Raw genomic sequence first — 16179 nt, 5'->3', positions numbered from 1 at the left:
ACAAGTGTTTTCCTGTAGTGGGCCACACAGAACAGGGATGTCCTCTCTCAGAGAGTGGCTCCAGGAACAACCAGACACACTGGCAACTGGCCAGATGGAAGCTACTCCCCCTCCTTTGCACTGACACACCATGCTGGCTAGATCTAAACCACTGCCTGACAGGTGGCAGCCACTGCACATGGCTGTCTTGTCCTGTGTGCCAGGAGTAAGCCTCAGTGAATGTCAACTGTCATTTTATTAAGGCTCTAAGTATCTGCAGGGGTGGGAGTACACATAGCTAAGTTGTGTGCTTGACAACCCCTACCATGGTCCACATGTGAGTGACCCTGAGGCAGAGAAGGCTGTGTGAGGTCCCACGTTACAGTCTACTGAGTGTCATCCACAAGGTTCCATTAGAAGGTTATGTGCAGCCAGGTGGCAGTGGTACATGCCTTTAATCTCAGCACTTGGGAGAGAGGCAGATGGAGCTCTCTATGACTTTGAGGCCAGCCTGGTTTACAGAGAGTTCCAGGACAGCCAGGGCTATACAGAGAAACCCTGTCTCAAAAAAACAAAACCAAAAAATGAAACAAACAAAACATTGTGTGCAGATAACAGGGGGCATCAGGGGAGTGCTTCTGAACAGCTGGGGCTGGCTCTGGTTGGGGAGTGGCAAGGTAGACCAGGGAGAATAGGGACGTCTTCCCTAGCCTAGCCTATGGCTTTATTATCCTGTTGTTGCCTAAGCAGGAGTGGGGTGTCCTAAACCAGTCCCCGTAACACACCATGAGGTGCTAAAACCCAGGAGAGAACAGGGGCACTGGGATCCTGTTCTTGCTTCCTCCACCTGCAGGTCTCTTCCAAAACGGGGCTTCCTGGTTGAGGCTGGGCACTCAAAAATGGACCCGAAGCACATCCTGGCTGGTGACTGGCTGCTGGCAGGCTGTGCACATCATGGGCTGAGAGCGTTGCTTCTCACTCAGGCAGGGTCGGCACAGAAGGTGGCCACAGGGCAGCTGGTACACAGGCTCCTTTGTGGAGTAGGAAGAAAATGCTCTTTTGCAGGACACACACTCTGGACCACAAACAGTCCTGGGATGCCCTGGTGAGTCAGAAGAACAAGGCAGGGTTAGTGAGCTGTTCCTCAGTGCTGTCCCTGAAGCTGGGAACGGCAGGTCTCCCTTCTACCACCTCTATCAGTGTTGGTAGTGTCTATGAATGCGTGAGAACTGGGCTCTGAATGTCATGTGCAGGACCAGGCCTGTCCCCTGGCCTCCCAGACAAAGTGTACATTCCCCTGCCAAAGGCCGAGCAAGGTACAAGCTAACCCTGACAGGACCAGCTGCAAGAAGAGAGAAAAGCAGAATGTGGTCCACATATCAGAACACTCAGGCTGAAGGAAATCGCCAGAGGGGCAGCTTCAATCTGCCAATAGCTGCCTTCCAACCCTTAATCCCTTTCCTGAACTGCCCTCGCCTTGGGTGGACCCTCCCTCCCACTGTAAGATTCACTACAAGATTCCCTGCTGTGATCAACAGACAGGGGGCTTCGACTCATGCTCATGCGGTTGATCCCCCTGTGATGTTAACTAACTGTAAGGACCATGGGGCCATGGTCGACGGGGATGGGGAGCACAGTAGCTGTAGGGAGCTCACAAGGGTTCATATTCCTGGGACTGGGAAAGAGGATGCAGAGTTGGTTCCAGGGTGTCCTCAGAACCACAGCAAAGAAAAGCACAAAAGGGGCTGATGAGATGCCTCAGTGGATAGAAGTACTTCCTGCATAAGCCTGATGACCTGAGCTCCATCCCTGGAACCCAGTGGAGGAGAACCAACTTCTCAAAGTTGTCTTTTGACCTCCATATGTGTGCTGTGGCATGTGTATACTGTGCACAGACCCCACCCTCCCAAATACCAATGAGAAGCATCCCAGCAGCTATCTGAGAGGGTGGGTTTGAGTTCCAAGGAGAGGCAGGAGCCACAAGAGCAGTACTAGATGAGGGCTCTCAGTGGCAGAAACTCTAGCAATGGAATCTGAAAAGAAACGGCTGAAGGCAGGAAAGAAGCTGCACCATCGGAAGACCAAAAGAAAGAGAAGGTGGCTAAGGCAGGACAGGCTGGCCACATCACATCCCTGGGTACTGAGAGGCCAAGCAGCCACAAGACTTAACCATTTCACTGGGTACTTTGAAAGATACGTTCTTGGGAATAGTTAGGGAAGAAACAATCAGAGTGGGCAAGAGTGAAATGGAAATCCAGATGACCATAGAAGGGACAGGCTCTGCATCCACAGGAGGAATCAACAACCTGTCTTATCAGCCTCACCAGGCTTCATTTTGTCCTTTGTTTAATAAAGGGGCTTGGGGAGCTGGTGTGATATTTCAAATGTTAGAGAGCACTGGCTGCTCTCTCAGAGGACCTGGAGTCAACTCCAAGCACCCACATGGTGGCTCACAAGTATCTGTAATTCCAGTTTCAGGTGACCTGACACTTGTTTCTGATCTCCACCAGGCAAAGGGCAAAACATTCATACACATAAAAAAAGAAAGACAGACAGACAAGACAGAAAGTGTAGTCAGTTCCTCACTTTGTATCTGCCATACAAAATTTGGCCCATTAATCTACCACTGTGATAAAAATGCTACCAAAAAGGACAGAAGATGCTGGGTAGTGGTGGCAACATGCCTTTAATCCCAGCATGTGGGAGGCTGGCGGAGCTCAGTGAGTTTGAGGCCAGTCTGGTCTACAAAGTGAGTTCCAGAACAACCAAGGCTGTTAAACAGAGAAACCCTGTCTTGAACCCACCCCCCAAAAGGGCAGAAGATGACATCTGAAAGCTAACCCTTTCTTCACATGTAGATAAAATAACCCAGATGTCAAATGAAAGGAATATTAGGGAACAAAAAAGGAGGGGCAAAGTCCCAGGAGAACTATGCAGTTCACCTCAGCCAAGTGTGGTGGGCACCTCTGTAATCCCAGAACTTGGGAACTGGATGAGTCCCATTTCCAGGTGGCCCCTCATCTCCTTCTGGAAAAGACAAAAGTGCTCTCTTCAGATGGGAATTACATAAGAGAGCTGGCTATGAAGTCCCACAGAACACAAAGAGACTGGCCCAGCATCCTGCACAGGCAGATGCTAGAGCTCACAGAGGATTACCATGGCTGGTGTCTGGCCTCCTGGAAGCACTGCTCCCTCTTGTGCCCAGCTGTTGGAGCTGCCCCTTGGAGAGCCGGGCAGTGAAGGAAGGCATGGAGCCAAGGGTGGAAGTCAAGGCAATTTCCAAACTTTGCGACAGCTTCTGCTCATGGGACACTGGACCTGTGAGAGAGACACAGACCATGACATCCAGGAAGGCTCAGCAAGAGAGAGACAGCTACACATTCTTGGAGGACCAGAGGATGACCCTTCCTACTTTAGACACGTGGTATAAAGAAAACCTCTTCCTGTGTCTCCCAGGATTTTGAAGGTAGAACAAAGGAGGCCTGGGAACCCTGATAATTACTCCCCATCGCCTATGCCTACAAAGCTTAGGGCTTTCTCCAGTTTTCCCCTAGACAAAGTGTCATGCAGGAGAGAGCCACCTTGAGGCTTTGACAAAGAACTGCACCTACTTTTTTATTTTGTGGTGCTGGGGTATGGTCCTGGATTTGTGTCATTACACCCACAAGCCCCTGTGTCACATTTTGAAAGGCCTGCCTGCCGGCCCAAGAAATTATGAGACAGCAGCCACTAGCTCTATACAGTCCCCACAAACCCTATCCTCTGCCTCAGCATACTTCCCTTCCCTTTTCCTTTTTTTTTTAGCCAGGAGTATCACTATGTAACCCAAGCTGGCCTCAAACTCATGTTGATTCTCCAGCCTTTGCCTCTTGAATGCTGGAAATAAAGGCATTTGCTACCATACCTTTTTTGGTTTTGTTTTTTGGGTTTTCGTGACAGGGTTTCTCTTTGCGTAGCCCTAGCTGCCCACTGTGCTGGGACTAAAGGCATGTACTACTATCACCTGGCACTTTTTTTTTTAATAAGAAAGGTATGCCGGTCAATGGAGGCAGAGGCAGGTGGAGCTCTGTGAGTTCAAGGCCAGCCTGGTCTACAGAGTGAGTTCCAGGAAATCCAAGGCTACACAAAGAGAAACCCTGCCTCCAAAAACAAACAGAAGCTCAAGTGCTAGGGAAATGGCTTTGCCAGTAAAGTGCTATCAGCAAAAGCACGAGGACCTGAGTTCGGTCCCCCAGAATCTGTGCGTGCATGTGCCCACCTGTGTGGGTTTGTGTGTTCCACTTGTATGCAGGTACTGGCAGAGACCAGGGGGTATCAGGACCCCTGGAATTGTAATTACAGGAGGATTTTAGTCCCTGATGTGTCTATTTGCCTCTGGAAGAACATTAAGTGCTTTTAACTGGTAAGCCATTTCTCCAGCTCCAATATTCCTTTCTTTCTTATCTGCCTGTCTTTTCAAAAATAACATGTCAGCTGGGCATGGCGGCTGTACTGGCTGATTGTGTGTCAACTTGACACAAGCTAGAGTCATCAGAGGAAGGAGCCTCAGCTGAGGAAATGCCTCCATGAGATCCTGCTGGAAGGCATTTTCTCAGTTAGTGATCAATGGGGGAGAGCCCAGCCCCTGGTGGGTGATGCCATCCCTGGGCTGGTGGTCCTGGGTTCTATAAGATGGGCCTAGCAAGCCGTGGAGAACCAGACAGTAAGCAGCACCCTCCATGGCCTCTGCATCAGCTCCTGCCTCTGTGGTCCTATCCTGTCTGAGTTCCTGTTCTTACTTTCTTCAGTGATAAACAGCAATGCTGAAGTGTAAGCCAAATAAACCCTTCCCTTAACTTGCTTTTTGGGCATGATGTTTCGTCACAGCAATTGAAACTCTAACTAAGACCTTCAATCCCAGCACTTGGGAGGCAGAAGCAGGTGGATTTCCAAGTTTGAGGCCAGTTTGGTCTACAGAGCAAGATCCAGGACAACCAGGGCTGCATAGAGAAACCCTGTCTTGAAAACAAAACAAACAACAAATGAATACAAGTCTTGTCAGTCTGAAAAGTTACGCCAGACATTTCCAGGTTCAGAGTTTCCTAAGCAAGCCAGGCTGCTCTGCTCAAGTGGGGGAAGGACTGTGGCTTCCAGGAACTGGTGATACCAGAGGAAAAAGGCGGAAGCCAGGCAGCTTAACTCTCAACTCACTCTCATATTTACCGACTGTATTTCCTTTCTGAGAGGCAGGCCTCCAGCCTCACACTTTTCCACTTTTCTGCAGATAAGTGAGGCAGAGAGAACCACAGTGCATTTGCATCTATCTCTTCTGGGAAGACTAGACATAATACTTCAAGGGCGTCCAGACACATGACAATACAAGGTTCCAGAAAAAAAGGACATAGGCTGCTTGAATGGACCTACTGTTTTTCCTTCCAGCAGGTCTGAATGGAGGATTCAAGATAGGAAAATACATTGATCTTGCCGGGAAAGACAAAGGGAACACCAAGCAGGTGAGTCTACCAATGGGACCATTACTGGAGAAGGCACAAAGCATGATGACAGAACTCAGGAATAATCAGCTGTGGGGTTTCCATCTGCAGTCTCAGCACTCAGGGATGGAGACAGGAGGAGCAACACAATTCAACCCTGGTCAGGACTCCATAATGAGCCTTGAAAAAGCCTGAGCTACAGACCCTCTTTCTAAATAAATAAATAAACAAACAAATAACTAGAAAAATAAGTGTCAGAATAATAAGAGAATACACACAACCCTTTGAGACTTCCAGGTTATCTATACACCAAGGACAAAACTGAGATGTCCTTACAAAAATAAGTAGGAAGCAACATGGCCCCAGCTTTGTAAATGTAAGCTGGTACAGCATAAAGCCACGTACAGAAGCATCTCACTGCAGGAAGGGAAGGGATGCCCGAGCCATGGACACAGAAGACTTACCTGCTGAACAGTCCATATCTGTCAGGCTGAGCTCAGCAGGGGCTTTCATCTTCTTGGCAGTAGGCTCTGAGGTAGAGTATGAGAGCAGAGGGCTTGTGGCAGAGGAAGTTGAACTCATGCCAAGGTTGTAGTCTGAGCTGTGTCCAGCCTGCTCTGGCTTCCTTTTCCTTGAGGGCAGGGTAATGATAGAAGGGGCCATTGCTGATGTAGTTTGTGCTCTCCCAAGCAGGTGGCAGCCAGAAACAGAGTGCTGGAGTAGGAAATGGTCAATCCGGGCCTTCAGGGAAGGATGAGGTAGGGGGTGGGACTGTGGGGTAAAGGCTAACCCTGTGAAAGGGTCACTGGGCACTCGGCCCCAAGTAGCTTCACTGAGGTTACACTTCTCCAGAGTGCTCTGGTCAATGACCTTGCCTGAGGGCAGCAGCATGGGGCATGGCATGATCTCCAGGGTGATAGGATCTAGGAACTCCTCTGGCACATCATTAACCATCTCAGACATCTCCTGTAAGATACAGGGACCCTGCTGGCCCTCAGATTGACCCCCAGGGTCACAGTCACTCTCCATGGGCAAGGCTGGAGTGTGCACACCCAAGTCCTTAGGCAGGCTTTCTGATGCTATCAACAAGACACTATTTATCACCTCCTGAGAGCAGGTCTTGGCTGGCTGACCCCACACTTCTAAACGCTTTATGCAAGAGATGCCACTGCCTGTCACATGGGTGATTCCAATCTTGAGGTGGGCCACGTGGCTAAGGGAAAGAGCCCCTTTATTCCAGAGTTCCTGGGCTACAACAGCAGGAGAGAAAAGTGTGACTTCCATTGGGCTAAATGGTGGCCTGGCCTTGAAGCCCCTGTGGCTGAACACCACATGGTTCTGGTTTTTCAGTAAGACTTTGCCTACCAAGGTGAATGCCTCCTTGTCTGGAACAGAGAGCTCCATGGGGTCTGTAGTCCAGCACCCGTGTGAATCCAGAGAGGCCCTACTGGATAAGGCAGATGTGTATAACTCCAGGCCAGTGACATTCTGACATCCTCCAGCTGTGAGATCTATATTAATCCTACAGATTTCCACATTAAAGGGAAAGGAAACTGTCACATAGATTGGAGGTCTAATGAAATACTCTGTCCTAAAGCCATGGCTTCTCTTTATGAGGTCTTCAGAGATGAGATTTTCTACTTCATAACCATCAGCTGACACCTAGATTTAATGACAGAGGAGACACACTGATCCAAATGAAGTCAACCAGTTTTCAAGAACTTGTCACTTACAAAAAGACTTTTCATATTTGTTTGTTTGTTTGCTTGTTTTATGTATATGGGTGTTTTGACTGCTTACATGTCTGTGTACCTGTGCATGCAGTGCCCACTGAGGCCAGAAGAGGACGTCAGATCCTCTGGAACTGAAGTTCTAGATGGTTGCAAGCCACCATGTGGGTGCTAGAAATTTCATCTAAGTCCTCTGGAAGAATAGCCAGTAATAGTAACCACTGAGCCCACTCTCCAGTCCCACAAAATTTTATTTTACAGAAAACCTTAAGTTCTTAATTTTTCTTTACAATACAGGGTTTTTTCTGAGTAGCCCTGGTTGTCCTGGAGCTCTCTCTGTAGATCAGACTGGCCTTGAACTCAGGGATTCACTTACTTCTATCTCCCCAGTGCTAGGATTAAAGAAGGTGTGCGCCACCACCACTTGGCTAAGTTCTTAAATTTTTTTTTTTTTTTTTTTTGGTTTTTTGAAACAGTGTTTCTCTGTAGCTTTGCAGCCTGTCCTGGAACTCTGTTCTGTAGACCAGGCTGGTCTCAAACTCACAGAGATCAACCTGTTTCTGTCTCTCGAGTGCTGGGATTAAAGGTGGGCACCACCACTGCCTGGCTTCTAAATTCTTAATTTTTAAATTTATCTGTTAAACTGAATTATCTCAAGTTTTTGGAGGCACTCAAAATCATGCCAAAGGCTAAATGTAAATGTCTCCAAGCATGACCCACTATTAAAAATATGAGCAATAAGTGAGGTACATGATACATATCTAAAAATCCCAGCACTTGAGAGGTAAAGCAGAATGATCAGGAATTCAATATCATTCTAAACTACATAGTAAGTTAAAGGCCAGCCAGGGCTACATGAGACAAACAAACCAACCCAAAAACAAAGTCTGTCTCAGTGGTTAAGAGTACTTGCTGTTCGGGGCTGGACAGAAGGCTCAGTGGTTAAGAGCACCGACTCTTCTTCCAAAGGTCCTGAGTTCAATTCCCAGCAACCACATGGTGGCTCACAACCTCCTTGAATGAGACCTGGTGCCCTCTGCTGGCATGCAAGCAGAAGACATAATAAATAAATAAAACCTTAAAAAAAAAAAAAAGTACTTGCTGCTCTTCGAGAAAGGACCCAGATTCAGTTAGTTCCCAGCACTCACAGAGATTCTTATCCTGCTAAGATTTAAGGTAGTCACCACAACACCTGGCAAAAGTAAATAAATCTTAAAAGCAAAAAAATAAAATAAAATAAAAGCAATGACAACACAACAGAAAACATAAGAGGGGGCCAGGCGTTGCCAGCACTCGGGAGGCAGAGGCAGAGGCAGGTGGATCTCTGTGAGTTTGAGGCCAGTCTGGTCTCCAGATCGAGTGCCAGGATAGGCTCCAAAGCTACACAGAGAAACCCTGTCTCGAAAAACAAAAACAACAACAAAAAAAAAATAAGGGGGGGGGATGTGAGATATTGAGTGAGTGATTCTACTCTGCTATGACTGCACATGTGACATGATCTGTCTCTGCTGTGACTGCACATGTGACACTGATCTGTCTCTGCTGTGACTGCACCTGTGACACTGATCTGTCTCTGCTGTGACTGCACCTGTGACACTGATCTGTCTCTGCTGTGACTGCACCTGTGACACTGATCTGTCTCTGCTGTGACTGCACCTGTGACACTGATCTGTCTCTGCTGTGACTGCACCTGTGACACTGATCTGTCTCTGCTGTGACTGCACCTGTGACACTGATCTGTCTCTGCTGTGACTGCACCTGTGACACTGATCTGTCTCTGCTGTGACTGCACCTGTGACACTGATCTGTCTCTGCTGTGACTGCACCTGTGACACTGATCTGTCTCTGCTGTGACTGCACCTGTGACACTGATCTGTCTCTGCTGTGACTGCACCTGTGACACTGATCTGTCTCTGCTGTGACTGCACCTGTGACACTGATCTGTCTCTGCTGTGACTGCACCTGTGACACTGATCTGTCTCTGCTGTGACTGCACCTGTGACACTGATCTGTCTCTGCTGTGACTGCACCTGTGACACTGATCTGTCTCTGCTGTGACTGCACCTGTGACACTGATCTGTCTCTGCTGTGACTGCACCTGTGACACTGATCTGTCTCTGCTGTGACTGCACCTGTGACACTGATCTGTCTCTGCTGTGACTGCACATGTGACACTGATCTGTCAAGAGGAGTGCACAATTAAGTCGATTTCTCACAAAATGAATCACAGAACACCTCACAGCAGTGTTCTATAATTCTAGCAACTGCCCAGTACTTGTCTAAATGCTGTCTGCTGGAACCCAAGGGTGCAAGTACAGTAAGCCTAAATCAAGGCAGGAAATGGGAGAAAGTATGAAGACTATATTACATATTTATGTGTATAATTTGTTTGGCTTACCTTGTTGCAGTGAATTCTTGGTCTGAACTGTGGGAGGCAAAGATTTATTACCATCTTTGTGGCTGAAAGAATAGCTTCCAAGCATCAGAAACAGCCTTTAAAAAAAAAATGAAACTTAGTATTAGCCAGACACATTAAAATTCAGCTTTAAAGCCAGGCATAGTGGCACACGCCTTTGATCACAGAATTAGGGAGGCAGATCTCAGTGAGTTTCAGGCCAGCCTGATCTACAGAGTGAGTTCCAGGACAGCCAAGGCTACACAGAGAAACCTGTTTTGAAAAACCAAATAAATAAATAAATAAATAAATAAACAAACAGTTTTGAACTTTCAGAAGTTGAATCTAAGAGAGGAGCAAATAGAGAAGAAGCAGAAGCTGTAGCATATTCTCCTAGTCCAGACCATTTTCCTTGTGTCGTAATGATAATGGGGAAAATTACTCACTGAAAAGTTAAGAAGGTGATTTTTCCATCCTTTTAAAAAATATTTTGGCCCGGCAGTGGTGGTGCACACCTTTAATCCCAGCACTTGGGAGGCAGAGGCAGGAGGATCTCTGTGAGTTCGAGACCAGCCTGATCTACAGAGCAAGTTCCAGGACAGCCTCCAAAGCCACAGAGAAACCCTGTCTAGAAAAACCAAAAAAAAAAAAAAAGAAAAAAAAAAGTGTTTAATGTGTATGTGTGTGTGTGTGTGTCTGTGTGTATGTCTGTGCACCATGGGTGTGCAGGAACGCACAAAGGTCAGAAGCTGCAGACACCCTGGGACTAGGGTTATAGAGAAGGTTGTGAGCCGCCATGTGGTGCTGGTCTCCAGGCCTGAGAAGGCCATTTTCTAATGTCAGCTCTGCAGAGTCTCCTATAGGAAAGAGACAGTGCACAGCAGCAGAACACAAGAAGGGGGTGGTGAATGGATAGGGTCACAGAAACAATGACAGTGGTGCTGGGCACTTTTAACCTTGTAAGTATAACTGCTTCCTTACTAAACACACCTGGAGGAGTCAAAACTGTTTTTCAAAAGGCTGGGGTGTTTTTCTCGGTTTATAAACTCTATGCAACACTTGAGCATGCTATCATGGCATCCTCATGGCATGGAATTCTCATGAGCATGGCATTTATGTTCATTTATTTAAATATACCAGATTCCCCTTTCCTTTTTTAATTGCAAAAATTGCTTGCATATTTATGCATGTGATGTGCGTGTGAAGACACATTACCACAGCACGTGTGGAGGTCAGAGGACAGCCCCTTTTCTCCTTTCACCTTTACATGGGTTCCAGGTCTTTAACTCAGGTAGTTAGGCTTGTACTGCAGGTACCTTTACTCTGAGCCATCTCACTGATCCCTCAGATTCCCTCATTTAAGAAACTTCTGTAAATCAGGCAGCGGTGGCACACACTTTTAATCCTAGAACTTGGGAGTAGAGGCAGGCGGATCTCAGTGAGTTCAAGGCCAACCCGGTCTACAAAGTGAGTTCCAGGACATCCAGGACTGTTACATAGAGAAACCCTGTCTCGGACCCCCCCCCAAAAAAAGAAACTTTTGTAAAATTACATGTACTTAATACTATGCATGTATGCTCATACATGCCACAGTGTGTGTGGGAAGTCAGAGGACAACTTGTCAGGAGTTGGTTCTCTCATTCTACTACAGGGTGGTGGGGAGGGGGAGTGTTCCTATGAGCAGAATTCAGGTCATCAAGCTTTCATAACAAGTGCCTTTATTGGCTACATCACCTCACCTATCCCCAGAGTACTCAATGAATTAAAATTAGAGTAGCTTCTAAGAGAAGGCACAGACGTTAAGAGTACTGGTTGTTCTTCCGGAGGACCTAGGTTCAATTCTCACAGGATACCTTAAAATCAACTGTAACTCCAGTCCACAGTATCTGGTGCCTTCTTCTGGCCTCTCTGGGCACCAGGCATATACATGGTACAAATACCATTCACATAATATAAAATTTAAAAATTAATGTATGATATAGAAATGTGGAAGTCTTTTTTGGTTGTTTTGTTTTGTATTTTTGAGATAAGGTCTCTAGTAGCCCAGGCCATGAACTTCTGATCCTCCTGCCTCTCCTTTCCACAAGGTATGTGCACCACTCGGTTTATGTGGTGATGGAGATTAAACCAGGGATTTCCACATGTTAAGCAAGGACTCTACCAAACGAGATACATCCCCAGCCCTGAACCATGGGAATCTTGATTACCCTTTCCAACATCTATTGTATTAAGAATGGAGAAGGAGAACTATAGTGGGCCCTGCTCACTGTTACTGCCTCTTTACCCTTGTGTAGGAGGAGCCTTCTAGTCAAAAGTCGTAAAGCTGCTCCAACTTAGTCCATGGTCGCCAGCTCCAGGAGAACATTCCTAAAGCATGAGCCTAGGCTAGCAGAACATGGACTACCTTTCTTCACAGCACTTACTGAGGTGGAAGAAACACACAGAGGCTGTTGAGTCCATCCACATTAAATTCTCTTCATTGTCAGCGTCAATACCACCTCTTGCTTTCTGCCTGGTATCTTTGGGGACTGTGGCAGATCATATCCCATACTACTATCTGGCAGATTTCTCAGGAATTTGGATGATCCTCACCTGTAGCAAAAACAAATGGTAACACATTAATTCAATTTTAGGACTCTGGGTGGGCCTCAGTGGTAGTGCATTTACCTAGCTAGCATGCATGAGGTTCTGGGTTCAATCCCAAGCATCACAAATAACTTTAAAAAAATACAAATTAGGGCAGGAAATAAAGCTCAGTGGCAGAGAGGTTGATTAGTATTTGTAAAACTCTAGGCTTAATCCCTAGCACTAAAAATTTTTAAATATATAAAAATAATTCAGTTGGTGGTTTGAATGAGAATGACTCCAAAGGCACTTATGTTTGAACAGTTGGTCCCAGTTACTGGAACTGTTCGAGAAGGATTGTTGGAGGTGGTGTGTTGTAACACAAGTTCTAATGGGTCTTAATAATAAAAGCCTGGAGTCATATATTAAGGGGGTGAAAGCTGAAAGATCAGAGAAGCAGAGCAGCCAGCCACTAGAGCTTTTACCTCTACAAAATCCTCAGACTGAAAAGAGACTGAGCTCCTGTCTCTTCCTGCCTTATCACTTTCTCTCTCTGCCCAACCTTACCACCTCCTATCTGTCTGTACAGACCTCTAGACCTTTATGGTTAACTAGTGGCTAGTTCCGCCCTCTGATCTTCAGACAAGCTTCATTTGTTAGGTTATAAACAAGATATCATTACCGAGTGTTACTGGAGGAGGCTTCAAAAGCTCACACCAGGCCCAATCTATCTGTTTCTCTCTCTGCCTATAACTGTGAGCTCTCAGTTACTTCTCCAAGACTGCCTGCCTGCCACCATGTTCCCTGCCATGATGACCAAGGACTAATCCCCTGAAACTGTAAGCAAGCTTCCAAATTAAGAGCTTTTTTTCTATAAGTTGCCTTGGTCATGGTGTCTCCCCCTGCATAGAACAGTAATTACAACACTGTATTAGTCTGCATTTTGTTGCTGGAGAAAGGGTTTAGTTGGCTTACACTTTCACATCACAGTCCATCACTGTGGGAAGTCTGGGCAGGAACCAAGCAGCTACCTGGAGGCAGGAAACCCGAGCAGAGACCTTGGGTAATGCAGCTTACTAGCTTTCTAAACTTCATGAGTTACTTCACTTACTGTTTTTTTTTTATAGTCCCCAGACCTCCTGCCCAGGGCTGGCACTGTCCACGTGGGCTACACCATCCCACATCAATTGTTAATTAAGAAAATGATTCACAGACTTGCCTACAGGCTTATCTGATGGAGGCTTTTTAAAGCTTTTGAGTTGGGTCTCTCTAGCTTTGGCTGTCCTGGAACTCATTGTGTAGACCAGACTGGCCTCAAACTTACAGAGAACTGCCTGCCTTTGCCTCTCCAGTGCTGGGATTAGAGGCGTGTGCCACTTCTGCTGGCTAGAGCCTCCCGCCCCCCCCCCCCCGTTTGTTTTTGCCTGCATGTTTAACTGTGTATCACATGCATTCCTGGTGCCTATGGAAGCCAGAGGGATGTCAGAGACTGGAGTTACAGATGGTTACAAGCTGCCATATGTTTGGTCCTCTGGAGGAGCAGTTGGTTTTCTTGACCACTGAGCCATCTCTCCATCCCCCAATTTTTTTGCCAACTGAGGTTCTCCTGTCTTCCCAGATGACTCTAGCTTGTGTGAAGTTTAGGACACAGGCAGGTAGTACAACACGTTAACTGACAACTACAACATACCCAAGGTATCTTTTCTCAGCTGGCTCTCTCTGGGTGCTGCTCTGGCCTATCCCTGAGACCATTAACACCACCGTGCTCCTTGCACCTGCAGTGCACACGCATGCACCTGACTGCTCCACAACATTGTGCAAAACAGTTTGTAAGGTAGGATGTAGTTTTCTTAAGTTAAGACAATTATTCTCTACCTGATATGCTCTTTTTGAGACCCAAGAGAAATTTTTCTTTTGGTTCTCTATATTAAAATAATTGTTTATCCCAAGCAACTCAATGTCATTAAGGTATGTCCAGGATCCTTTACTTGGGCTGCTATAAAGCAGGAATAAATCAGGTTTTGTGGTACAGGCCTTTAATCCCAGAACTAGAGACAGAGGTAGGCAGATCTTGGAGTAACAAGACAGTCAGGGCTATGTAAAGAGACCATGTCTTAAACACCAAAAACAAATTTTTTTAAAAAAGAAAAAGAAGTAATAAAATCTGTAGCCTGGTGCTTAAATTTATCTTTGTCTAAAATATTTATTTCATAGAGCATAAAATTGCTTTTGAAATAGTTTTCAAACAGCATGGATAAAGTATAATCCAACAGTAATTCATCTCTTTTTGGTAGATATTCAATGCTAACAGCCTGCCTTCACTCTTGTAGCTGGCCTCAAGATGCCCATGCAGAAAGAGACTCCCGACTGCTGATCTGCCTGCCTCCACTTCCCAAGTGCCAGGATTATATATACACATGTGTGCTGCCACACCAGACCTGAGACAAACATTCTAGTAGACTGCTGTTTAGTCTTACTTCAGCTTGCATTTTTTAACGAATTCTACATGTTTTTAAAGATTTCAATTATAATAAATTGGATCTTTTTGTCAGTATGCTTTTAATTTAAATTAAAAACAATCTTATTTTGCATACCAATCCCAGTTCCCTCTCCCTCCCATCCAACCCCCGTCCCACGCCGCAAGGAGAGTGAGGCCTCCCATGGGGGATCATCAGAGTCTGTCACATCATTTGGAGCAGGGCCCATGTATCTAGACTGAGAGAGTATCCCTCCATAGGGAATGGGCTCCCAAAATCCATTCATACACTAGGGATAAATACTATCATAAATACACTAGGGTTCCACTGCCAGAGGTCCCATAGACTGCCCTGGCCTCTCAACTGACACTCACATTCAGGGAACCTGGTTCGGTAGTATGCTGGTAAATTGGATCTTACTCTCTTAATTTTTGTTGTCTAACAGATGCTGGGTAAGTTTACCTGGGGTTTTATAATATCAGTAATAGTGATAGTAGGCATTCTGAAGTGATAATACTTTTTTTTTTTTTTTAGAGGGGGTGATTTTTTGTGTATAACAGTCTTAGAACTCATTCTGTAGATCAGGCTGGCCTCAAACTCACAGAGATCTGCCTACCTCTGCTTTCCAAGTGCTGTGTTTAGATAATTCTTATTTTTAACTCTGCATTACTAGAACTTTCAGAATTCTATAACAGTTGCTATTCCTATTCATTCTCATAAGAAAATGGTTCTTTGGAAGAAAATGAAAGCCTCTGATATGGTTCAGTGGGCAAAAGCACTTTCCACCAAATTTGATGACCATCTCCAGGACCAAGAGGGTAGGAGAAAACATACACACATGCACACACTCTGTGGCAGATACTTCCCCTATTAAATCTAATACAATTGTTTTGTTATTTGTTTTTACAGACAGTGTTCCTCTTTGTAACCCTGGCTATCCTAGAACTAGCTATGTAGACCAGGTTGGTCTCAAACTCAAGAGATCAGCCTGCTTCTGTCTCCCAAATGCTGGAATTAGAGGGATGTACCATCATGCCCAGCAATAAATGTTTAGTTTAAAACAAAATGCCTCTTTAAAAACAATGCTTATTGTTCAACTGATATTTTTATTAACATACTAAACTCTGATACTTTCTTGAAAATTCTGAATTATATATATGCACACATATATATTCGGGCAGACCAGGATATACCAACCTATTTTCCTACTTAAACTATCTTTTTAATTCCCAAGACAGGCTCTGTGTAGCCAGGCTGATCCTAAACCTAAGATCCTCGGCCTTATCCTCTTTAAGACTGGGATTACATACTCTACCACTGCACACAGCCAAACAGTTCTTTAAATGGACAACTGAATCCTACTGTATATTCATACACTTACAAATCTTTTACAAGGCACTGAGAGGCAGATAAAAATGAAGTAGCCGGGTGGTAACATTACTAGATATTATAATGCAGTGGTTAAATACATGACCTCCTGTTCAACTTCCTAAATCTGGGTTCCACCAATGCTGGCTCTATCAAGATCTTTCACTGGTATGATCTTACATGTCAGCTTTGAA

At 45.7% G+C, this 16179-nt stretch overlaps 1 protein-coding gene across 5 annotated transcripts in view; it reads right to left on the bottom strand.

The window, feature by feature from the left end:
* Positions 1 to 216: 216 nt before the first annotated feature.
* Ubox5 (U-box domain containing 5) overlaps positions 217 to 16179 on the bottom strand; it is a 39693-nt gene continuing 23730 nt past the window's right edge. For 4 of the 5 annotated variants that reach the window (XM_035446220.1, XM_027421788.2, XM_027421787.2 and 1 more), the window contains 5 exons: positions 11999 to 12167; positions 9579 to 9673; positions 5915 to 7112; positions 3136 to 3297; positions 217 to 1081 (listed from right to left, as the gene is read on the bottom strand). In XM_035446220.1, coding sequence (XP_035302111.1) covers positions 873 to 1081; positions 3136 to 3297; positions 5915 to 7112; positions 9579 to 9632 — 1623 coding nt within the window. In that variant the 5' untranslated portion in view covers positions 9633 to 9673; positions 11999 to 12167 and the 3' untranslated portion in view covers positions 217 to 872. The remainder of the gene's footprint in view (positions 1082 to 3135; positions 3298 to 5914; positions 7113 to 9578; positions 9674 to 11998; positions 12168 to 16179) is intronic. The other variant, XM_027421793.2, reaches the window with a different exon arrangement.

This window comes from Cricetulus griseus, chromosome 6 (assembly GCF_003668045.3).
Source record: "Cricetulus griseus strain 17A/GY chromosome 6, alternate assembly CriGri-PICRH-1.0, whole genome shotgun sequence".
NCBI lineage: Eukaryota > Metazoa > Chordata > Mammalia > Rodentia > Cricetidae > Cricetulus > Cricetulus griseus.
The sequence above is the reverse complement of the archived record's forward strand: the minus strand, read 5'-3'. Positions and strand labels throughout refer to the sequence as shown.